The sequence below is a fragment of the Hippoglossus stenolepis genome, chromosome 14 (assembly GCF_022539355.2).
Source record: "Hippoglossus stenolepis isolate QCI-W04-F060 chromosome 14, HSTE1.2, whole genome shotgun sequence".
In the NCBI taxonomy this organism is placed as follows: Eukaryota; Metazoa; Chordata; class Actinopteri; order Pleuronectiformes; family Pleuronectidae; genus Hippoglossus; species Hippoglossus stenolepis.
The window spans coordinates 6,420,283-6,445,290 of NC_061496.1; the positions used below are offsets into that span (position 1 = coordinate 6,420,283).

Consider the following 25,008-nt stretch of genomic DNA (forward strand, 5'->3'; position numbering starts at 1 on the left):
CATATTACAGCAGAAGAGCTGAGGCCGACACATGTAAACAACATGTAAACAACATACAATGGTGTACTCACCAATCTTTGTTTGTTAGTTGTATCATTCTATTAACAAATGAGTATGAAATAATTCAAAATCAATCATTAATATAAACGTTTAATGGCAGTAAATGTTAACAACTAAATCTGAATTAAGTACTTGTCTATTGTCAATTTCAGTATCAAAACTCATGTAAATCCACTCTGCTGAATTGCATTTCTGTAAGAGTGGCAACATGAATATGTAAGATGCACAACATCGGATCAAACGCTCTCTTAAATGAAGCTTTTACACCGATGTTTTATTAATTGTGTCTTTCACAAAGAGCAAAGCTGAAACTAGATTCACTTTGCGTCGTCTTTACTTTGCAGTAGCTGCTGTTTCCCCGTCAGTAATAACAGGACAAGAGGAAATAGGCATCGGATAAGTTTTAAATATTCATTTATTTAGAATTAGTTCTCTGGTTTGTAACATACAAGCTTGTTGTACAAGGAATACTACAGAGAGGTACAGGTTTTTACATTTGACTCTGTCATATACACAGACTCGGATTTTCAGATGGGGTTTTTCCAACGAGAGCACTTTGCCCTTTTGCAGCTTAAACCAGTGTCAGATCTGCTTCGTATCCCCCGACACAAACATCAATGTTTGCGTTAAAACGACACGTGACACAGTCCACAACCTCACACATGACGAAACCACCTGACCAGTCAACGTCAAGTCAAATAATCACATACTCAGGGAACACGTAGCATATTTTCTAATCATCCATATTCCCCTCGCGACAGATTCACTGGAGTATTTGTCCATGCATACGTACGTATACTATATATATATATATATGTATATATATGGTAAAAATATAGCTTTTGGAATAAATACTCAATATCCTTTATAGAGCAAACTTGTCAGACAATACTCGGTATATACTCTTCACAATACTGTATATACATGTATTTGGCTGGATTTTACAGGAACAGGTAAAATAGATATATATTTAACCCCATGTGAAACAGACTCGATTTCAGGTCTTTGGTGTTCAGCCACTTACGCAAACCTTTATTACATCTGGGTCACACTGGATTAAACATATGGATGAGATTTAAGACTTGAAGACACAGGCACGGAAGACCAGAAACACCAGAAACACCAGAAACACCAGACGCTTCACAGCAGCACAGGTCAGATCGACGTTCGGGCGCAGACGCACATGTTTGTAGCCTGTGACTCAACAAATGATGTGATCGCTAAACCACTGCTGGAAAAAAGTCTCATTGTTTTAGAGTAAATGCAGCTTTTACTACATAATTAAGATACTTTTACGTCATCCATCTATCTTCTTGTCTTTCTACATAGTTTCATGCCAACACCCATAATTATAAAGTGTCCAGATATGAGAGTACTGGTGCAGGATCAGAGGTCAGACCACACTGCGTCTCAGGAAAAAGAAAAGTTGTTGTTCTGGGCTGCGTGCAGACGTCCATGTGTGTGTCTGTGTGTACCCTTGTGCACGTGTGTGTTTGGATGATGACGAGAACCATAGCGAAAGCCAGCGGACTGGTGGAGGCAGAATCCGCCTGAAGTAGCTTACGAGACAGCACCATACTTATGATTAGAGAAGACTAAGACATTTGAAATCTAATTCAGGTTCTTCAGTTAGAAACAAATGAAAAAGTTCATCTAAGATCGGAGGAATCGTTCTCCTTGTTTCTGCAGAAGTTCACTCGACCACAAACATGACAGTTGTTAAATGATGTGTTGTTTCCCCCTTTTTAAATCTCCATTTAAAGATCACATGTAAACAGGATTTTAACATGGAAACATGGATTTAAAAAATGACACTTGTGCAGTTACGTGTCTGTCTGTAATTAAACCTCCAGAGAATCAGTTTCCTGTTCCCAGGTGGAACCATTGATCCCTTTTGTTCTTTGTAAACTTGCTGACCTGTTTGACATCTGCAGTGGGAGAAACGCTGAGTCGTAAAACCTTCATCAGACCAGTACTCTTGCTGGAAGATACTTTAAGAATATGGGTGAAGTTTTGTGGTAAACAGATGCTAAAAGGCCACGCTCCCTGGAACACGTCTCCTCCACATGTCATCTGATTAAGGCGAGATCAAAGCCACTCAGCCATTTATATTGCTTTAGACAGAAAACAAACAAAAAAACACAGTTCTGGTGTTAGTGATTATTTGAAAACAGGCAAATCAGATCTTCGTGTTGAGGATTTTTCTTCAAGATTAATGTCTTTTTGTCACCGACAGCCTAACTCTCTGTTAGTCCCATGATCCGTGCCAGCTACAGTGTTCTATTGGGATGTGTCGCAGCCAGCCTGACATTCATTGTGCATTTTGAAGCAGTTGCATACACGATTCGATTGGACGCAAGCAGGCAAACAAGACGTACATTATAGTTGAACTGGGGGATGGAGGCCGAGACACAGAGAGAGAGAGAGATTATAATCATGAGAACAGACAGTATTACAACATACTGTTGTTGGTTTACTACAGGGCGACCAGCAGGGGGCGTGACTGAGTATCTGCATGCAGCGCCTTCTGAATACAATCCTCTTATATTTGTAGACTTATCTGTCTTTTATCAGGTTATTTAAAAATAATCATTTCTTCTGTTTCCAACAGATTTTTATCTCCAACTAATCCATTTATTTTTCAATATTTCACAGACGATGTCAGACGTGAAAAACATAATATAACAACACACTAAATGATGCCAAACCCCACTGAATGATGGGAAATTTCACCACAAGTTCTACTTTGCACTCTACACTTTTGGAGATATAGTTTCTTCTGGACACCGATATTATAGAGGACTTTTCACTGTACATAAACACAACTTTTTTTTAAAAAACTGTAGAAAATACACTTTCTGTGTTTGTATACGATTATTATCTGTTAGAATAACACTCTACATATACTATGTTCTTAATAATGGCTTATGTCCAAATATGGATCAAGTCAATGACGTCAAAGGAAAAAATAGAAATCATTTCATATCATATATTTGAAAGGTAGATCATGTGCTTAGTATCTTGCCGGACAAGCTAGTTTTATGAGAGGAAGCAGCGTCCACTTGCCAGTCCATATACAGTGGGGTGAGAATATAAATATAATATATATATATATATATGTCTGACCACCTGCCCCCTTTGTTGTCTGTCCACTGAGTGGTTGATGCAGCATATGACACCGTGTCGGCAGAGATGTGGAAGAAATGTGTGGCCGTACGTTTGCAGGACGCTCCGGTCGCAGAGGTTTACACGTGAGCTCCCATGATTCCACAGTAAACGTAGCAGAGTGTGTCCTGTGTGTCTCGGTTGTTTCCCTCTACGTTGGTGCTGCAGAGGGTCTCTGGATTTCTGAAGTGTGGTGCGGTGTTGGAAGAGTAACCGGGGTCTGCCTGGCTCAGAGGAGGTCTGTGGCAGCCGGGGGCTCCGAGGCTTGGCCCTCGGTTTGGGCCTTCAGAAGGTCAACTATCTCTTGGTGGGAGGTGGCTTCTGCAACCGACAGAGCCGTCTGACCATTCTGAGGGAAAGACAGAGAGAAGGGGTTACAGTTTCATGTGGAAGACGATGCAGTGGGTGGTCTCATCCTGAGGGAGGCAGTGTTGTGTTGCTCTTTCTCTAGAAGCTGGACATTAGAGCACATACATTATGTTTGTGCTGGGTTCAGCTTCTGGAAATATCTCTGGGAAGAATGTTTTGCCTCCTTTCCAATCTGTGAATATAATTTTAAAACCTCTCTTGCAAACACATCTCAACAGATCAACAAAGTGCAACTAATAATAAACAGATAAGCCTCTTTGCACTGTGCAGAAATTGCCTGTGTAGCGTTGAATCTGGGAGGTTTTGTCGGACGTCATGAAAGGAAAACGGATGAAAGGAACAGGAAATTGAAAAGTTTGCGTCTTCAGAGGAGGTTATGTTGTTTGTTTGTTTGTTAGCAGGATTCCATAACAACAACAGATTTCTCTGACATTTTGTGGCGCCGTGAGTCATGAGCCAAGAAAGAAGAGGATCCACATCAGGGAACAGATCCAGGAATGGGTTTTTCAATATTTTCATTTACTTCTCAGATAATAATTCATGCATTTTGCAGAAAAATGCTCATGCATGTTCAGAGGACTGATCCATACTATCCAGATCCAAAACAAAAATCTGGATCAGGTGAATTTAAATGTAGTTCAATAAGTTGGGCCTTGCTGGAGATATGCACTCTACTAAATGCAATTCAAGTTTAATATGAAAATGTTCTAACTCCTCTCTTTAACTATAATAACATACTTTAGCATGTGACCCCTTTGTCAGATGATACAAATCCATTAACAAAATAAGTAAATAAATATTTTAACAATTATCCAACTGCGTGAGATAAAACTGTGTCCTTGCAGAAAACTCCCTTTCTTCCCCTGGAAGAACAAACCTCTCCAAGATGCCTTCCCTTGCAAGCCCGTGTCTCTGTAGATTAAGTTGTGTGCTTGATGTTGACACACCATTCAAGACAAGCAGCTATAAATTTCCCCGGCTGAGTAAACTGGCCTTGTACTGCAACATCTCTTCTATTCAGCAAATACTATGCAGTCTTTAGATATTACTGCAAAGCGGCAGCTAAGGCTTGAGAAACAAACTCACACAAAACAGTGTGAATAATCATTGACCTTCCAGAGCTGCTCATTTCATCCGTTTTAAGATTCAGTCACACAGCAAATAATATGGTGTACTTATAAGATTGTTGTCAGAAATGTGTGCAGATTTTTCTCCATCATCTCGGACACAGGGTTTGTGCATCCTGTAGGGACAATGGAATCAGAGCCCAGGGGGGTGATTGCAGGAGTGGAGGTCCGGCTTCAATGATTGAGATGATGTATGAGCAGCAGCAGCAGCATTGTTCACAGTATTGTTTGGGATGGAGCAGTCCAGTGGCTGAGCAAGGCATCGGTGTGACTGGTCCCCTGACTCCGACTGCACAGGGGAATCAGCAATCCAGAGGAATCAATAATGCACTTGGTTGAACAATCAATCTACTATGTGAGGGCCAGGCCCCGGCCCCTGTATGTCTATAGCTACACCGGCCACCTTAAGCTGAACACAGCGATGTCCTAACACGTAGTGACACTTCCTACGCCGTGTGCGAGTCGGGCGCAAGGAGCCGCGTGACCGTTGATGTGGTGAGAGCTGCAGAGTATCAGAAATGATGCAGTGATCCTCTGTACAGAATTAACCTCTATTAGAAAGTAACTTAGCCACTACAGGGACCAGAGGTGAAGCCATTTTGAAGCCATGTTTTTCCAATAGAGATTAACTCTTGATTTGTCGCTGTATTTTATAAAAGTAGAGTTATAATCATAGACGGTACATAAAAATATGGATGTAAACTACGGGTCTGAAAAGTGAAGCCAATGCCGAGGTGCTTGAAATCTGTATTTTCTTGAATGGCCAGCAGAGGGCGTCAGTTTCTATAGAAGACTATGACAAAATGGTCCTACTTCTTACTTGTTTTATGATATTAGTAAACATTTTCCCAAAGATTTTATTGTTTTAATCTCGCGTCTTCATGATGTTCATTGTGTAAATTTATACGATAAAGCACCGTACACATTGAGGCATGGATACCGTGTGACTGACAGCTAGTTCCATCCAATAGGTGCAGGTTTCAGGTGTTGGTGGGCGAGTTCGCATTCAGGCTCCACCCCCTGCTCCTCCAAATATGGTCATTTCTGGTTTCAAAACAATATGATGGCACCGGACAAATTACAAAACGCTAGGTTTCGAAACCAATGAGTGATGTGACGCTCAGGTGCCAATAACCGTTGGTCTGTCAGGGGGTGTATCTGGTCTGATAATCTGAATAAGATCTTAACCAGGCTCCATATGTCATAATAAGTCATGGGTCATCTCATTGAACGTGCCCGTTCTAAACCATAATGAGAAGTAAAGCATCTTCAGTTTTTACAGCAGACCAGTTGATGTGATTTCAACCCTTCACCTTATCTACGAGGCCGGAGTCGCAGCGACCCGTCTCCAGCAGCAGACGAGCGATGTGCGTGTGTCCGTGTTCGCTCGCGCACATCAGGGCTGTGGATCCCTCGCGGTCCTGGCCATTGACATCCGCGCCCGAGCTCAAGAGCAGCTTCACCATGGCAACGCGACCGTGGCTCACCGCGAGCATAAGTGCCGTCTGGCCCGCCTGGAGAAGGAGTGAGAAACAGAATTAGAAGCAAACAGTGGGAGGGGGAGTGTGAGGGGATAATCTATATAAATATATATGAGGGATAAAGAGATTAAGAGAGACGCCGGGTCAGGAGAAGAGCTGGAGGAGGAAGAAGCGACGGGAAGAGTGAGTGACCTCGACAAAACCGTCTCAGAAGATCAGAATCATCGTATAACGAGTGAGTGACAGGTAATAACTTTATGCCGGTTAAAACTATATCAGAATAAACTCACAGTCTTATAGAAATTCATGTGAGGACCTGTATGATGGATACATTTAGACAAAACCTCTTACACTCTGTCAATGTCTACACGGAACATGGGCTATAAATCACAGCCCAACTGATATGGATTTTTTGGGGGCTATCGCCAAAAACAACATTAGGGAAGAAACAATTTCCAATATCGATATATTGGCCAAAATATATATATATATATATATATTATCATTGAATATCAGCAAACCAAAAGGCTGATACCGATACGACTGTTAAAGGTCATAACAGTCCTTGTTGTTGGCCAAGCGATAAATTGTTCGGGCTCCACTAAAAACACTAATGTACTTCTTGTCAATAGATTTTAATTTCCTCTGAAGATGTTCTGAGAACAGCTGATCTTACCTGTATTTCCACAAAGTAACCACTTGTAAAAATGTCCTCACATCCCCCGGAGGAGTTTTTAAAATTCCTATATCTACTGTGCCTGAAATTCAGTCGGCACCGTCCATGTCCACATGAGAGAACGTGTTAGTAGCTGGGAGCACATCCTGTTTATTACCTGTCTGGAGCGAGCGTTGACATCCCCCAGTCTCAGCAGTTGTTGAGCCACCTCCAGATCACCGGGGCTCTCAGCAGCTGTCAGCGCAGCGAGCATCACTGGAGTATAGCCGGCCTTGTTCACATTATTGGTTTCACATAGACCTGTACACACACACACACACACACACACACAGGGTTTCACTGCCTAATTGAGCCCACATCTTGCACTCATCTGTTCTGCATTCAGCCGTGTGTGTGTATCTCACCAGTGTCCAGCAGCAGCTCGACCACAGGGAAGTTGGAGTGTGACACGCTGTAGTGCAGCGCCATGTTCCCGTTGCCATCTGTCAAGTTGACGACATACGGCAGAAGAGTGGGTGTGGTCAGGCCCACCTGTCGCAGGTACAGTCTGACGGTGTCGGCCTGCGAGTCCTTCTGACTGGACACCTTGAACCACTCCTGGTAGAGCACCACTAAAACCTGACGCTGAGGAGAGAGGAAGGAGATGAAAGACGTGAATGAAAAAGGCACGTCTGCATTTTTACTGTAGGAAACACACGGTAAACCACCATCACTCTACTCATTAACATCAGAAAGCTCAGTAAAGACGACATTATCGTTCCAGCGACAGAAAAAGACACATACGTTACAAGAGGTTGTACTAACTTTGCACGTTTAAGAAAACACAAGGATTTATTCTCTGTGTAAATCCTTACCATTTCTTTATCAGGCGATGGAACCTCTTCCATACGATCCTTCACATAGACGCAAGCATCTATAAACGCTTTGTCAACTTTCTCCCTGAGAACAAAGAACAAGTCGACACATTAAGAAGCAGCCTTTAGTCTTTTGTCGAGAACTTTAAAGTCGACCTGGAAGCAAAGAAAAAACAAATCCACGTTTAACCCATCACTCTCCACATCTGTTCTTTCCATTGTTTCTTTTGTGCAGGTTCAATGTGGAAATACCATCAAGTCTGGAAAACATGTGGCCAAGAGACGGCTACTGTGGTTCTGTGTAAATTCTGTCTGGGATGAAAACAAAAGATAAAAGATACCCTGCAGGCTTATACACACACACACACACACAACCACACACACACAACCACACACACACACACACACACACACACACACACACACACACACACACACACACACACACACACACACACACACACACACACACACACACACACACACACACACACGCACACACGACACATCAGTCAACAGTGTGACACATTGATACCACATGCAAACCTCTATGGTAACAGTTTACACTGATTCACTGCTTGTAATGCTCGTCCATCATGCACACTGAGCCTGAATAGGTCACAATCATTGTGTGCACTCCATCCATAACACACACACACACATATCCAGCTGATGAGTGATGGCTTAATATATGTCCTGCTTTCTGCCAGGGGCCCCATCTAATGTCTGGCCCCCACGGCCCTCAGTTCTATCCACGTACCTGAGGCAGAAAAGTCATTATTCAGTGACAGGAAGAACAACACTGCTGGTTATTTGCTTATTGTCCCGGACCTCTGGTACTTAAGGGAGTTAAGTGTGAATGCTAGTCCGTGTGTTTTGTATGAAACTTGTGTGTGTGTGTGTGTGTGTGTGTGTGTGTGTGTGTGTGTGTGTGTGTGTGTGTGTGTGTGTGTGTGTGTGTGTGTGTGTGTGTGTGTGGTGCACTGTATATTAAAGCGTCAATCAGCATCTGTCCCAGTATCTCGGCAGCAGCTGGACACAAAACAAAGCACGAGCTTGTTCCTACCCGACATCCCTGTGATCTTTAAAGATGTACAGGGAGCCTGTTGTGTTTTAATTATATTGCTCAGAGTAAATTAGTTTATATTCTGTCGTTAACTTAACGACACAACCTACACTGGTTAAATACTTTCCCTAATATCGCTCTGATGCAATATTCAAAGACACATGTATCCCACAGTTTGCCACAGGGCACTTGACCACATCAGTCCAGCTGTTGGTGGTTGTGCAGCTATGAAGTTTTGTGAGATCTTAGGACCAACGTTAATCTAAAGTATATATATCATCATCATTAATAACATTATTCAACAAAGTTAGAGGTTATTATGTAAAAGTCTGAAACTTTGACCCTGAAGCGGTGACCAGAGAAACATCAAACCTGACTACAAATCAGTGCAGGTATAAAAACACACCCAATAACTCAACCTTTTTTCTAGACTTGCTTTCAATCACTCTTCACTTTCTGTAGTTGACACTGACATTAGAAACTTATAGGAGAAAAAACAAACAGCCAACGTTGACCATTCACAGTTCGGAGGCCTCATGTGTTTCTGTAGAGACGCACTTAAAGCTCTGGCGCAGCCTCGACTGCTGGCGACAGTGAAACCACCTAATGCATCACTATAATTGAAGCTGTGACTCACCGCTCAGCCTGCTCCTCCTGGAGCTCCTGGCTGCTCTGTGGATCCATCAGGCCTCTTTCTCTCTGCTCCTCTCCGGCCACAGCACCTCCTCCCTCAGCAGGGACCTCTGCATCCTTTGCCTGGGTCTCTGCTGCCTCCTCAGGCTTATCTGCCGCTTCAGGCTCCTTCTCTTTCTCTTTCTCTTTCTCTTTCTCCTTCTCCTTCTCTTTCTCTTTCTCTTTCTCCTTCTCTTTCTCCTTCTCCACCTCTGGCTCTGAGCTGTCCCCTTCCTCCTCCACCTCCACCTCCACCTTTGACTTCTCGTCTCCACTGGACTCTTCGCTGGAGGTCGTCTCGTAGCTGGAGGACGACACAAATTTAAGCACAGACAACAAAATCATCGTTATGTTTATGATGGTTCGCAGGATTTCACAAAAATCACTCAAACAATTTCCATATAAATGTGTGGAACTCATATCCTGTTGGTGCAGATCATGATTTCACTTTCTCTAACACTTTCATTCATTTCTCAGAGAATAATTCATGGATCTTGATGAAGAACTGATATCTATGAGTGTGTGCATTCAGGTGCAGCTGTTGGTCCTTGGTGGAGGTCTGTAATCTCTGAGTAACATCCTAGTTCCATCTGTGGTGCAGCTTTTTCATACTCTGCTCTGATTTTGGAAGGTGACATTCAAAAGGTGAGAACCCCCTTCTCAAACCAAATTTAGATTTTAAAAGATATACGATGACCTTTGGAAAGTTCAACCAATGTTTCCTCACTAAAAATAAACACGTGTATACAACTTCGATACTAGCGGCCACATCAATGAAACACCTACCCAGCTAAAACAAATATGAAAGAGGTAAAATAAACTTTGGCCGAGGCTACACGAATACTAAACAGGTTACTCCCCTCGTGACCTCCGGCCTTACATGAAGGAGTTGCTTGTTTAATGCAGCCTTGGCCCAAATAAGCAAAACATCCTTCAAACAGTTAAACATACATAAAAATCCATAGGTATGTTTGCACACGCACATATGAAACCTTTAACAAAACACGACCTTGTTCAGAGGGGGGACAACTGGAGAGATATATTTAGAGATGTGGAGATTAACATGTACGTGTGTGTGTGGGTAGGTGGGTGATCACTGGGGTGTATCATGAAGGTTCCTCTGTGAGGCCAATCAGATACATCTTATACTGAATGCCACTGATTCATACTTATTTGTAGATGCACACACAGACACACACACACCACAAGAGGCGTTCAGGGGCCACAACATTCCCTGGATTCCAGAGGAGCTCAAGGGAGATGAGCGATAGGTTAGAGAGCATCCAAAAGAGAAGAAACACAAACAGCAGCCCACTTCCTGGTGTGGGCGAGAGACTAAACATAGTCAGAGAAAACATTGTTTCCCTCATTATGATGAACATTTGTTAGATTTATTTTGGACTCGAGCAGCAACTGTATTTATTTTCCTATAACAGAATTAAGAGGAGACAAATGAGGTGTGGTCTGTCCCTCCGGCAGATCTGTGTAATAGCTCTGATAATTTGCTGTTTGCTCTGGAGAGCGGCCATGTTTCGCTTCTGAGACAGGGAGGAAGGAATAGACACAGCAGCACGGCTCTGTGACAACAAAGCGAAGGGGAGCAGGTCATAAAACTGAGGAGGTCAGGAATGCAAGGGCAGGAACGAGGGAATAAAACAAATGTTCTAATGGCAGCCGTTTGCTTCACACACAGGAGGAACTACCTCCCAGTCACAACTTTCCCTTATCAGTGATGAGGAATACTGGACTTGTGCTGAACTTGACCTTTGCCAAAAATAAATACGTGATTAGGTGTGTCAGTGAACACACACAATTTTTCTATTTTATTAATTTACAGACTAATGGATGACAAGATAAATATCTAACAACTTTAGAGATTAATTTTAGTTCATTTAAGTGACTGTTATTTATGTAGCTGATCATGATCCTTAAATTACAAACTAATGTATGAACCATTTATGATTCATTGTTCCCTCTTGCACTCGTCTATTATTTGAGTAATTTTAGTGCCTGAAGATAAAAATATAAATACACAGTAATTCTTAATAACAAATGATATCATGTCAAGGACAGGAGGCCCAGTGACCTTGACCTTTTACCCTCGACCACCAAAATCCATTCAGTTCATCATCGAGTCCAACTGAACATTTGTACCAAATTTGAAGAAATTCCCTCAAAGCATTCTTAAGATATTGTGTTAAAAATAATGAGATGTACATACAGACGCACAAACTGAAAACATAATGCCTCCAGCCACTGGCTCTGCTCACAGGCATAGAACATGAAAATAATATCTAATTACACATTTTGTTGTTTCACCCACTACCATCTGCTTGGTTGAAATTCACAACACACACACACACGTACATGTGCTGCATCCAGCATCAGCAAACGCAGATAGCAGCCCTCTTAGACAAAGCAGTGAGGTATCATCAACACACATCACATAACGTAGACCTACAACACACATTCATACGCACACTCACACTCACGCAGCAGCAGACGTGAGGTTCAGAGTCGGTGGGGTCACACCCACATGAACAATGAGAAGACACTGAGCTAACTGAAAAATAACAGTTATTAGAAACGTATTCATCATCCAAACAGATGGAGTTCATTTTATCCTGAATGTAGAGAACAGCCATCAGTTTATCTAATGGTCCAAAACCACTGCCCACAGACGCCTCAGTGAATATTTACTTTGCTAAAATTCCCAACAATGAACACAAATAAAGTCTTTTAGGAAAAAGACCTGACAGGTTGTTTTCCATGTAAATAAAATGTGTGCTGTTGTTTTTACTGACGATTTTAATTACCTGGATGGATTCAAAGTGACTTATTGCTCGAAAAGCCAACACTGCACATGTTGCTCTTTCTACCAGAGGAACAAGAATCCAGGTTTCATTATGTGACTGAATCTACTTCTTACCAAGATTACCTGGGGTTATTATTGTCTGGCTAATCCAACTGAAACCACTTTCAGTCAGAAAAGGAAAAATAATCAATTTTTTGGAGAATGTTGCAAATCAAATCTGAAGCAAAAGGAATATTGTCTTTAATTATTGTGCTATTATGTTCCCAGTCTCCTGTTGATAAAAGAGCAACAAAACATGCACAGACACACAAACACACAGCCGCCAACATTGATTAAAGAGGAAATACTTTACCCTCCATTCACTCCAACAAACTTCAGGTTTTTCTTGGCTCCCTTGGTGCCCTGCTTGTCAGCAACCCCGTTTTTCTTCATGATGGATTTGAGACCTGGTGAAGAAGACGACACATGGAAAGAGACAGAAAGAAGGGAGAGAGACTTTGTGTGTTAATGTTGTGTCTGTGTGGAGAAAGTCTGCCTGCACCTATATGATATATTATAGCATAGCATATATATATAAAGTCATTTTATTGAATGTTGGAGACCTCAAGCCATTGCTATAGCAATGCATTTGTGGCTCAGGAGGTTAAGAGGGTCGCCCACTGACAAAAAGGTCAGTGATACTACACTATGTGATAGAAAAAATGCTGCTTATATATGTGTGAATGGTTGAATGTGTATATTAACCACTTTGATTGGTCGTTAAGACTGGAACTGTACTGTACTGTAATACTTAAATAATATGTGTATTGTACACATTACAACAGGGGCTAAAGGAAATGAACCAACATGACCAAATGAGTGAAGAAAGGACCTGAGGGGTTTCTGAATGGTTTTAGAAATATTAAAATTACATGAATCATATGTTAAGACCTTGAAAGCTAAATCCAATTGAACTTGAATTTGTGGACCCATCAAAGGGAAGAATGTGGTTTATCCCTCAAGTAAAGTTACAGAAACATATGCAAGGGAGCACTGGGGTTGTTCTGGAGGCTCAGAACTGTATTAACACTTTGTTAAGACACTGGTTCATTTTCTTTAACTCTTCTACAAATGAAAATAATACTGTAACTTTCCAGAGCCACCACTCTAAATCCCCTGTTGGTTCAAATTCTTTCTCTAAGTCATAACATTGATGAAGAATTGGTGCATGTTCCTGAACCATGAGCAGATAATAGGTTTACGAGCAAGAAGCACATTATGCTGGCACTGGTGGCTCAGACAGACAATAATAGTTTGCACATGTCGGCTTGTATTTCTTGTTTCTTGGTGTTTTTCTATGAGCCTGTATGATATCGAAGAACCTCTGGCTGCAATGACGAGCACGTACAGCTCCTCAAATGTCGTGGAATCCCTGCGTTGGCAGAGAACAGGGAAATTAAGGCCAGATCTGTACACTCCATACAGAGAAAACTGTAAAACTACGAGAAGATAGTTGACAAGAAAACAGCAATATCATTTATCCCTTATTTTAGGAATGTGCAAATATAATAAGTTGACAATTACTTTGCTATGAGTACTGACCAAATTAAGACAATTGTAGCCCTAGGAACTTAGCACAGGGCAACACTGGGTCAGGATTATTGACAACACACAACCTTGACATTGTCAGGTCTGCTTATGTGTGTAACTGCCCAATAATTGATTCTACATGGGCTCCTCCGCTGACTCCCCCTGGCTCTCAGCCCGGAAAGGCTGTCTACACTGTGCCTGACAGCAGACATGATGCAGAGGCTCTGTTATGTTTTATGCAAGGACATAAGGGTGTGGCTTCCAGCCAACAAAAAAAAGAAAAGATCCCAGAGACCACCATCTAAGGAGAGTGATGCTTTCAGATCGTGTGACTCCCAGGAGATAACAGCAGGCAGCGGGGGGAGAGGGGAGGTTATGATTATATTTGGCATTTGAATACAATCTATTACTAACGTCTAATAAATAAAACAATGCTGTGATTTAACCTTCCCTCTCTTCGTCGGAGATAACACACCACTCATCTCCAGTCTCTGGTGACCAGGAGGAATTAAGAGTTCTCAGTGGGAAAGCAGTGGTTTTTGTATGTGGGAGCTGAACACTGGTTTCATCCGAGGTCAAAGAATGTCACGCTGAGAATGTCAGACGTCAAAGATGTAGACAGTGACCCCAAAGAAACAGTGACAATACAACACACAACACAACACACACACACACACACACACAATGCACTTAAAAGCACCGCTGTATACCGAACTCCCGTCACTGAACTTAAAATGAACTCTGAATATAAAATATGTGTGTGATAGTGTGTGAGTGATTCAGCTCCTGGGCCAGAAACAGAACAGTGAAACATCAAGGGATAGAAGAAAAGCATCGCCTGTTTGAAGTGTGTGTGTGTGTGTGTGTGTGTGTGTGTGTGTGTGTGTGTGTGTGTGTGTGTGTGTGTGTGTGTGTGTGTGTGTGTGTGTGTGTGTGTGTGTGCTCTTGTACATCTATCTTTGTGAGGACCAGTTTGAGTCTACAACCGAGTGAGGACATTTTGGGAAAGTGAGGACCTTTTGGTTGGTCCTCATTTTGTGACCCCACTTTAATGGACTGCTTGGGGGTTAAGACTTGGTTTTAGGGTTAGGGTTAGAATTAGGTTCAGGTTAGGTTAAGGGTTAGGATTAGGCATTTAGTTTGGATGGTTAGGGTAAGGGGCTAGGGAATGTATTATGCCAATGAGTGTCCTCACTAAGATAGCTGTACAAATGTGTGTGTGTGTATGTGTGTGAGAGAGAGGGCCTGTGCTTGAGTGTCCATTCAAATGTGTTCTGTAAGTAAGTGCTTGTACGCATGTGTGTGCACTTCCCTGTATGAGACTGTGTGTGTGTGTTTGTGTTCATCCGTACGGTGTGAAGAAAGACATGTGTACTTGATGTGAGCTCATCAGATAAATTCATGTCCCCAGTGCTAAGTAACCTGTGTATTTGCACCCTTGTATATGACCACTCGTTCCTGTATCTTTCAAACGTGTGTTGCATAGACATGCACTGTGCTACCAGCACTGACGACCATTATAATAAAGTTTTAACAGATAAACTGCACTGAAGAGAAAACCACAGTCACCAAGACGTCAGGACTGACTCTGAATACACCACCTTGTTTTCAGTTTGATAGTAACAGTGTTTATCTTACGTCAGTTGAAAAGAGCGCTGATATGCATCAGGAGCTAAGTGACACCGTGGAAATCTGTCCAGCCGTTCTGACAATGTTTGCCTGTAGGTCGTCTTAATGGTAGGGAAATTAAAATGTAAGGCTCCGGCATTGTACACGCTCACATTACTCAAGAGCCAGAAACAATACTTTGTTATTGAGTGGCAAAGAGAATAGGATCTGTGTATTCATGTTTGTAGTGGAAAGGATTCAGTGTATTTCAGTGTACTACAAATACATATGCAGGTATGTGACAAACTGATGAATAGTTGTGTATAAGGTATAAACAATGGGGGGATGGACTGAACCACGGGGCCTACCTTGTTCTTGCTGTTTTTTGGCTGCAGCGGCTTTCTGAGCTGGTGAGTAGAAGGCAGAGAGGACACTGAGGGAACTGACCAGTTGACTCTGAATGGAGCTCATTTTGGAAGGACCGGGTTTCCCTGCTGGTTTCCCTGCCGGTTTCCCTGCCGGTTTCCCTGTTGGTTTCGCCGTCGTTGCTGCAGGGACTGCTTTCCCCACAGGCTTGGCTGCTGCTCCTTTTCCTGCCTCTGCTCTTTTCCCTGCTGTCTGTTTCTGTGTGCTTGGGATCTCCTGCTGGCTGGCTGGCTGTTGAGCTCCAGAGCTGCTCCCCAGCTGTGCCCACTGCTCCCCCAGAAGCCCTGTTAACCGGGTTACGACTTGGCCCAAAGCCGCAGGTGAGGTCGGAGACTCGCCGGATCCTCTGCGAGGAGTTTGGGCCTCACCGGAGTCCCGACGAGAGGCCTGGGCTTCAGTTGACCCACGTCGCTTGGCTGTTTCACTAGAGGCTCTGCGCAGGGATTGTGTCTCACTGGCATCTTTGTGAGGGGGCTGAGTCTCACTGGAACTTCTACGGGAGCCCTGAGACTGACTTTGCAAATCGCTTGACCCCTGACGAGTCTGGCGGGTTTGGGCTTCTGATCCACGACTAGGAGGCTGTGACACACTGGACCCCCTCTGTGTTCCTTTAAGCTCTTTTGAGCCCCGTCTAGCTGCAGAGGCTTGAGAGTGCGACTGGGCCTGAATTGATTTTGGACGGGTTTGGACTCCACTGGAGCAAGAAGACGGACCCCGAGTCTCAGCCTGAGGTTTTGATGGAGGTTTTTCCTCAGCAGACTCCTCAGAAGGCCTCTTTGCTTGGCTCTTGTCCTCAACCTTAGCCACAGACGGGGCTTCATGTTTTACCTGCTGTTCTGAGAGCTGTGTTGGAGATTGAGCCTCAAGCTGAGGTGCATCCTGTACTTGTGCCTGGGGTTGGGGCTTTGTCTGGGGCTGCTTGGCCTGACCTTCACTGGATCCTCTGCGAGGACGCACAGGTGCAGCCTGAGGTTGAGGCGGTGTTGGCTGTGCCGGCTCTGCTGAGAGCTTCCGGCCTCTCTGAGGTCTGACAGGAACTACTGTCTTCACAGCTGCGTCCTCTGCTGCTGTTACAACCACGTCAGTGACCACAGTGTCTTTGACTGTCGCACACACAATCTCACCCTCTCCCGTTTCTTTCTTCTCTTTACTCTCCATGGCGATCTGCTTCATTTCATCAGTTCCTGTCACGACACTCTCTGTCTCAGTCTCTGTAATTTCTTTAGTTTCTGAGTCTTTCTGTGAAGTCGTACTTGTTTCAATCGCAGATTCCTTATCTTCTTCTGTTGAAGCAGTTGGACTGGTACGCTCTTCCTTCTGGCTCACAAAGTCCAAAGCTATAATTTGCCCAACTGCACTTTCTTGAACAACAACTGAACTCTCTGTGATAACTCTCATTACCACACTTTCACTAACTCTTTGAATTCTTTCGTTTTCTTCCTGGTCCTCCGTGCTTTCACTGACCACCGTGCCGACTTCCTCTACTCTTTCTCTGCTTGTGCTTTCTCTTCCCGGACTCTCTGCTTCTGCACCTCTGGCTGGATTGTTGCCTGGTCGTCTCTCTGTCTCTGTCTCTGTCTCTGTCACCTGGTCGGTCCTCTGTGCCACCTCTGTCTCTGTCACCCTGTCTACAGTGTCCACCCTCTCTGTCTCTGTCCCCCGATCTGCACTGCTGGCTCTCGGTCCCCGTGGATGGTCTGTCACTGTCTCTCCCTCTGTCTCTGTGACTTGGTTGACCCTCTCAGCCACTGGCGTCTCAGTCGTCTGATCCTGAGTGGTGATCCTCTCAGTGACCATTCCCCGTTCCATGCTGTTGGCTCTGGGTCTTGGTGGACTCAGTGTAGGTACTTCTGCCTCCATATCTGTGACTTGGTTGACCCTCTCAGCCACTGGCATCTCAGTCATCTGATCCTGAGTGGGGATCCTCTCAGTAACTGTTCCCCGTTCAATGCTGTCGGCTCTGGGTCTTGGTGGGCTCGTTGCAGGTACTTCTGCCTCCATGTCTGTGACCTCGTCTTGTGTTTCCACTTTAGTATCAGTTACTTGATCAATACTTATACTGGGTACACATACTTCAACACAGATTTTATCTGTATCTGTACCCTGATCTACTCTATCGACTGACTCTGTCTCCGTCTCTTGGTTCGCAAAATCGACTCTCTCTGTCACTGTTCCTGTGTCGATGCTCTCTCTTCTTGGCCTGCTCTCTACTTCTGGAGTACAAATCTCCACTCTCACTCCCTCACTCAGTTGCAGTATTTTCTCCTCTTTTACCATGTTGTCCTCTATTTGTTCCTTTAAAAGACTATTAGTTTTATCCAGCTCTTGGCTGGCCTGAGTAAGTTTATCCTCCAGTATCATTAGCTTCTCCTGCAGCATCTGCACACTGTCTGGTTTCTCAGGTTGTCTCAGTTTTTCCGCATCTTGAATGTTGCTTGTCCCTGCATCTTTAATAGCCTCTCTACTTGATGTTAATTGCTGCCCTGCTGTGTCCTGTGATAGCTTGTGTGCTGCATGCTCCAGTGATTTCTCTATTGCTTCTTTTGGTTTGTCTGATTTTTCTGACGGCTGTGATAGTCTCTCAGATTCTTGTGCTGACAACTTGCCCATTTTTCCATGTGCTGAGGCACTCTCATCTTTTTGTGAAACTCTGCTTTTCTCTGTCACTCCAGCAGGTTGAATCGTCGGAGCTAAACTGAGCCCTTCTGAGGATCTGTGTGCTACCGGCTGAGTATGTGACCCAGCGTCAGGGGCTGTTGTAGAGGGTGATGTGGAAATCTGTGCTTGGGTCTGGGCTTGGAGCTCTACCAATAGCCGCTCCCTTTCCTCCCTCAGTGAGCAGATCTGGGCCTTAAGCTCCGGGATGGTTTTAACCATTTCCTCCAGCTCTCTGACTCGCTTCAGTGCCACTGTGATCTGCTGGTGGAGCCCTGTTCGATCCTGGGGTACGCAACGTCTCTCTGTTACATCTGGTGAAGCACGGAACATGTTTTCTGTTGAGCCATTGTCTGGTGTTCCCACAGTACGATCCGGACTGCTTGAATCAGAGCTTTTCCGCTGCTGGAGGGTGACCGGCATGCTTGATGCTCGGAGCAGGTTCGGACGATTTTGAATCCCCCCAGTTTTCTCTTCAACACCTCGAGCCCCAGTGCCTGTTTCATCTCTGGGTTTAGGTGCAACATAACCACCCCCCTGACTGGTTGTCCCCCTGTTGCTCTGGCTGGAAGTCCCCCCTTCATTTGCCCTGAAGTCAAAGAATTGTTGCACCTCTGTCACCCGTGATTTAGGCTTGGGCCCCAAGGTGGATGTTCCTGACCATGTGCTGTCCTTTTCCTTAGAGGCAGGCCTGGCTCCATGCCCAGGGAGACTGAAGTTTCTAGGTAGTGTGCTGAATTTGGGTGGGACCTTGACCCTGCGCTGGATGTTGACCCTTTTGATGGTGTTGCCTTTTTCAATATCATCAACATACTTGAGGAAGTCCAGGTCCAGATGGAAGCCATAGGGAGTCTCCACTGAGTAGGGCAACTGCTTCCTCTGAACACCGCCCTCACTAGCCTTGGTCTGAAAGCCGTTGGCTGAAAGAAATAAAAATGAAAATCGGTCAATTAATCAACGCTCCTCCCACGAAGCAAAATAACAGGAGCAATAATATTAATAACTGAAATCCAAAAATGGATTCATGTGTGCATGTGCTTGACAAACGACCCATATTACACATTATCATCTACAATTTTATTCCTTTTCATCCATTTGTTCTGTCAGGTCGTTCGGTGCGGCACACATGGTGCTTCATTATGCAAAACCATATCATATCACTTACTGGGAAAGTAATTATCCTGCAGTGATCACGCCAAAACAAACTAATCAGCATGCAAAAGGCTGCTCTCTCTGTGTCGACTTATGAATACGGTATGAGACAGGGGAGAGCTATCACCTGAAGGAAATAAACTCTCGGTGCTGCTCCAGGAACAGGGAGTTAAATATGTATCTCACAAATGTTATATAATGTAATTGAGACAAACTAATTGTTGTTACACTTGCGGAAACATGTGACGTGTCAGATTTGTGACACAGCGAGTTAGAAGAAACATAATTGTTTATTTAAATGCAGACTCAGTGACACGCACCACTTTTCTTGTCCATCGTGGGAGGCGGAGTTCTCAGTCATCGACTTGTGTTTGCCACAGTTGGAGCTGGCAGCCTGGAGGAAACAGAAATGAGAGAGCTACGTGAGAAAGTGAAATATTGTCATCTGAGCAGAACCTAATTTTTACTGGAGAATGAAACGTATGTGGTCCCTAAGGCTGCAGAAAATTACGGAGCTTCAACCATATAAAACTAGAATGGCACTCATTAGAGCGCATACCTCTGCCAACAGTCCCCTAATGAGACCACATTTAAATTCACTATATCTGGATGTTATTTGGATCTCGTAGATATCAGTCCTCTAAACATGCCAGATTTGTTTCATCAAGATCCATGAAATAATCTCCCTCATGCGGATCTGCACCAACATGTATTGGGTTCTTACTTGGGTCATTTCCCACCCTTTCTTTTCTTCCTGTTAACAAACACACAAATGTAGACAGAAACCTTGAAAATACATGTTCTCCAAAACCTACTAAATATTTCATTGTGTTATTACAGCAACTGAAATGCTCAACAGCTCCATATAACAAGAGAACAAACATGTATCTCTCTGAGATAAGATAATCAAGAAGAACTTATCCTTGGCTCGGATGTCAGGAAGGACAATAAACTGACTTATGTCCAATGTAACCTAAGACATGTACAACGGCTTTTAGGAAAACATTTTAGATAAAGCTCAAATGTGCAGTGATTGTTAGTGGCACAAGAAAACAGCTCATTTTCTATTACATTAGAATTGTTTAGTATATAGTATATGTAATATAGTTTTTGTATATGTATGGCAGCAGTGTTCACTCTCCAGCTGTAATAGTGAGGTGAGAAAAAGTATTTGCTTTATTTATTCAGCTCATATACAGCTTACACGTAAAATTGAATAAAAGGGTCAATATGCAGTTCATTATTGTGCAGTCGCAGTGACTCTACAGAAGATAAAGTTGCTGGATTAAATTATTCCAGTTACAAAAAATATTAAAAGAAAATGCCAATACATCCATTAACTTAATTTCATTTGCTTTGCTAAGTCAGACCTTTTAAAGCCATTTAATTCCCCACAGTCCTGGTCGGGCCCACAGGAAGGGAACACGTTCCATTTGGTGGCACTTGGGGATCATTTGTTCCAGTTGGAGAAGCCAAGACACCAGAGCTGTTTGTCCATTTTTCACAACGAGCTTACTGCAGAGCGCAGTTAAGTGAGATGGAAAACAATTCAGCACGGGGAGTCAAAACCTTTAAGGGCTTATGTAAAGCTTCCTAATAAAATATCCAATACTAATAATAAAATCCAGGCAATTGGCCCAGCTTTGAGTGAGCAGCACAGTTTAAATCCATAGTAAATGAACGCTCTCTGTGTACGCTCTTAATGCCAAATATCAACTCTAAGGCTATTTAGCAAATAGCCGCACGTTATTCACGCAATTTCCATGGAAATTTGTGTCGCTGGAGAAAATATCTGCTACATAAGGGACAAAACATCCAAGTGCCTGCAGCGGTGGTTCAATAAGTGGTGGAGTTCAAACCTCAACATGTGAGGTAGGTTTCAGGCAATTTAAATTAGCATTTTCATTATGTTTTGTAGGTGGTACACAAGAGTATGTGCAGTACATGCATTGTATTTTTATTATGCCCCTGGGGTACACGTTACTGCAGATGTTATAACTGATGACATAATGCAATGAAATAATGAAACCGTAAAAAAAGCCATTTTGCTTCAATGGTGTTCCCTCGTATGTCACTTCAGTTTTATTTTTGCACTCAAAGAAGATGAAGGCCTTGTAGGAAAACAAAAACACTTGTCTCCCGAGAGGCAGCTTTTCCCTTTTGAAACGGCTGCTTTGATATCTGCAGAAAGGATGTGAACACCTCCATGTTGCAATAATCTAAAACAAGTATGTGATACTGAAAAATGCATAAACTCCGAGTGCTCAGAAAAACAAGTGGCACTTTCTCTGTAGTAGCTCAGACGGTTCTTCAACTAACCTTGTACCAACTGATATCTCACCACTTTATTACAGATGTCAGACCCGGAGCTGCAACTGACTCGAAAAGGGACATATTTAGCTCCTATTCTGGTTGATCATTTTATTTTTACTTGAAAAGGTTTTCATGCTCTAATATTCAGAAAACACTTCACTTTCCTCAAACTGTCCACTGCTGCAGCTCCTCTGTTCAGCCTCTGTCTGAAACACTTGGTTTTAGCTCCTGAATCTTTAAAGCCCCCGTCCTGATAAAGCCCAGTCTGCTCTGATTGGCCAGCTGGCCGACTCTGTTTTCATTGGTCAACCTCTTTAAGCACATCAAGGAAATGTCGGCTTCCAGACTCACAGCTAGATGTAAATTATGCAAATTTGGGCATCACGACGAAGTGGACAAGGCGTTTCAGGAGCTTTAGGAGCAGTGGTTTCTGTGGGTTAGAGGAGCTGCCTTTTAAACGGACTTTGTGTAAAATGTAAAAGTCCTGCAAAGTTAAAAAGCCTAAACTTCAATGTTTACTAGAGCACATACCTCCGCCAAGGCCCAACAGTTCCCTTAAATTGAATCAAGCCAGACCAAATTGTACAAACTCATAGATGTCAGTTCCCTAAATATGCCAGATTTTTTTAATCTACATCCATCTATTATTCTATGGAAAACTGGTGTAAACACACTCACAACCAAAGTTTCCACCAATTTTCCTGCTAATATGTACAATCACATTTGTGTAATGCTGCTAATTAGCAGATAAACACAGATGAAAACATTAACTCCTCGATTAAAAAAAAAACCTTTAAGACACCGGAGGAAAGAGAAACGGAAAATCATCACATTTATCCTTTAACCATAAAATTGCATTGTGTTGCATCCATTGCAGTTGTCTATATTGAGGACACAGAACTGATTTACAGTGGTTTGGAGTAGCCGCGTGTTAGGCTGTGTGTTGGGTTGCAGAGCGGAGCAGGGACACACTGCAAGGCAAGCACTTCACACGCTGGCAAGGTAATCAATCAACATGACAGCCTGTCCACTCGGGGACCTAAACGGGAACGGTGACAAGCTCTATTTGGTGTCCGTCCCGTCTTCATAGATTGAGCCGTAATAATGAAAAGACGAGGCGACCTGGAGCAGAATTGTTGTTCCAGATGAACAGATACACACACACACACACACGTAGGGAGGCACGTGAATCAACACACTGACAGCCACTGCACAGGATCTGACACCGTGTGATTGCTACCATGGCAACCGCTCTTCCATCCGCTACATGTGCGCGTCCCGGGAGTGAAGAGAGCACGGGGGCATTCCTGACTCCTCCCGAAAGCTCAACGCGCCTGCGATCGGCTCGCTGTCCTTAAGGCTTAATTAGCAGATTTGGGAACAGAGGAATGCTGCTCGTAATTGCTGAGTGAAGTACGGCCAGACCCCGCTGGCAATTATACACAGTGGGCAGGCAACAAAACCCTCCTTAATTAGATCATTACCGAAACGCGGAGACAGAGGTAGGATGGAGGGCGGACAGAGAGAAAGGGGGAGGGAATAGAGACAAGAGGAAAAAGATGGAGAATAAAAGCTTGAAAGTGGCAGATGGATGAGGGGGGGGGAGCGCTGACAGAAGAAGCAGGAAAGGTTGATGATGTGGAGTAATAAAAAAAGGCGCCACAGTAAGAATCAGTGACTTGACAGAACAGCGAGGAGTTTCATTAATGAGAGCGAGTCCATACCTGACCTTCACTACAGTGTGAGTTGTGAGGAATTAAAAAAAAGTTTCTTCTTTTAATTAAGGTCACTTGTAATTCTTGTGTGGCTAATGAAGGCCTCGGAGCAACAGAGATATATCACGTTGAGCTTCAGCAGGAAAATATGCACGATGGGCATAAATAATTAACCATAATATCAGTCTATAAGCAGAGAGCATGAGTTCATACATGCAGACAGTGTTTGCAACTAGTAGATTATCCAGATTAGGTTGGTGCTTGGATATTGGAAGCGCCTGGTGACACTGATGATGCATGATCCACGCTGGATTACAGAAATAATGACTATGAGCTGAAATCTTGAAAAGGCTACGTTCATCCAAAGAGGTTGTATTTGCTACGGGGCTACACGAGGCTAAAAGGAAGCCACAGGTGTGTGTCTGTCGGGACCAATTCCAAATTTAGTCGCTCTCTTTGTTTACGTGCATGTGCATTGCTTACAGTATGTATTTTAATATGTGCGCCTGGTTGAGTCCTTGTATGTTTGAACGGCAAACACGGCCCGGGGAAAACACACATGCACACAACGTGCAGCCTGTGCGGCGTGCGGCAATCTCTCACCACCAATCCAATAAGTGCGACAGCTGCTGAGAGGCTGTAACAAAGGTAACGTGAAGCCCGGAGGACAGGAGTAATGAGAGGACGGTAAATAAGCTCCTACTGACAGCCAGGGGGTTTTCACATGTCATCAAACCACAACCACAGCAATGTTGTTTTTTTTGTCTTCTTCAGGGGGGGTTAGGGAACCCAGGGAATCAACTCAGCACTTAACAATGTATTTAATAATGTGGAAAAACACATTTAAACACATCTCTGGGGAAAATCTACAACCAAAGATATTAACTTTGTCACAAACTAGTGCAGAAGCCGATCTAAACCTGCGTGTGTGTGTTTACTTGGCCTGTGCTGACGCTGGTTGCAGTTTTCTTATAAAAACTATAAAAGTGATCTGCAGTAATTGAGTCGCAGCGAATAAAAACGTGCAGCTGGACTCAAAGTTTATTAATATTGAACGTAAGTACATCATAATTACACCAAATTCCACTCTGCACTTCCTTGGGCCCCTTAACAATACACATGCCAAGCGTGAAGCCAGTAAGATCAACGCTTATCAAGATGTGGAAGCTTCATACACAGACAGAGTTTTCTTATTAGATCAAGGAAGGCCACACTGACTGAAATCTTCTTCAGATCATGCACCCACTCGAGGATTCATGGATAACCACCAGAGAAACGCACACAT

The 25,008-nt window shown here is 43.5% G+C and overlaps 1 protein-coding gene across 3 annotated transcripts in view; it reads right to left on the reverse strand.

The window, feature by feature from the left end:
- Positions 1-457: 457 nt before the first annotated feature.
- Positions 458-25,008, reverse strand: part of kank4 (KN motif and ankyrin repeat domains 4) — a 73,166-nt gene continuing 48,615 nt past the window's right edge. For all 3 annotated transcript variants that reach the window (XM_035176305.2, XM_035176303.2, XM_035176304.2), the window contains exons 2-10: positions 20,016-20,089; positions 15,831-19,463; positions 12,638-12,731; positions 9,436-9,774; positions 7,733-7,817; positions 7,283-7,502; positions 7,036-7,178; positions 6,035-6,235; positions 458-3,574 (exon numbers count right to left, since the gene is read on the reverse strand). In XM_035176305.2, the coding sequence (XP_035032196.2) occupies positions 3,455-3,574; positions 6,035-6,235; positions 7,036-7,178; positions 7,283-7,502; positions 7,733-7,817; positions 9,436-9,774; positions 12,638-12,731; positions 15,831-19,463; positions 20,016-20,031 (4,851 nt within the window). In that variant the 5' untranslated portion in view covers positions 20,032-20,089 and the 3' untranslated portion in view covers positions 458-3,454. The remainder of the gene's footprint in view (positions 3,575-6,034; positions 6,236-7,035; positions 7,179-7,282; positions 7,503-7,732; positions 7,818-9,435; positions 9,775-12,637; positions 12,732-15,830; positions 19,464-20,015; positions 20,090-25,008) is intronic.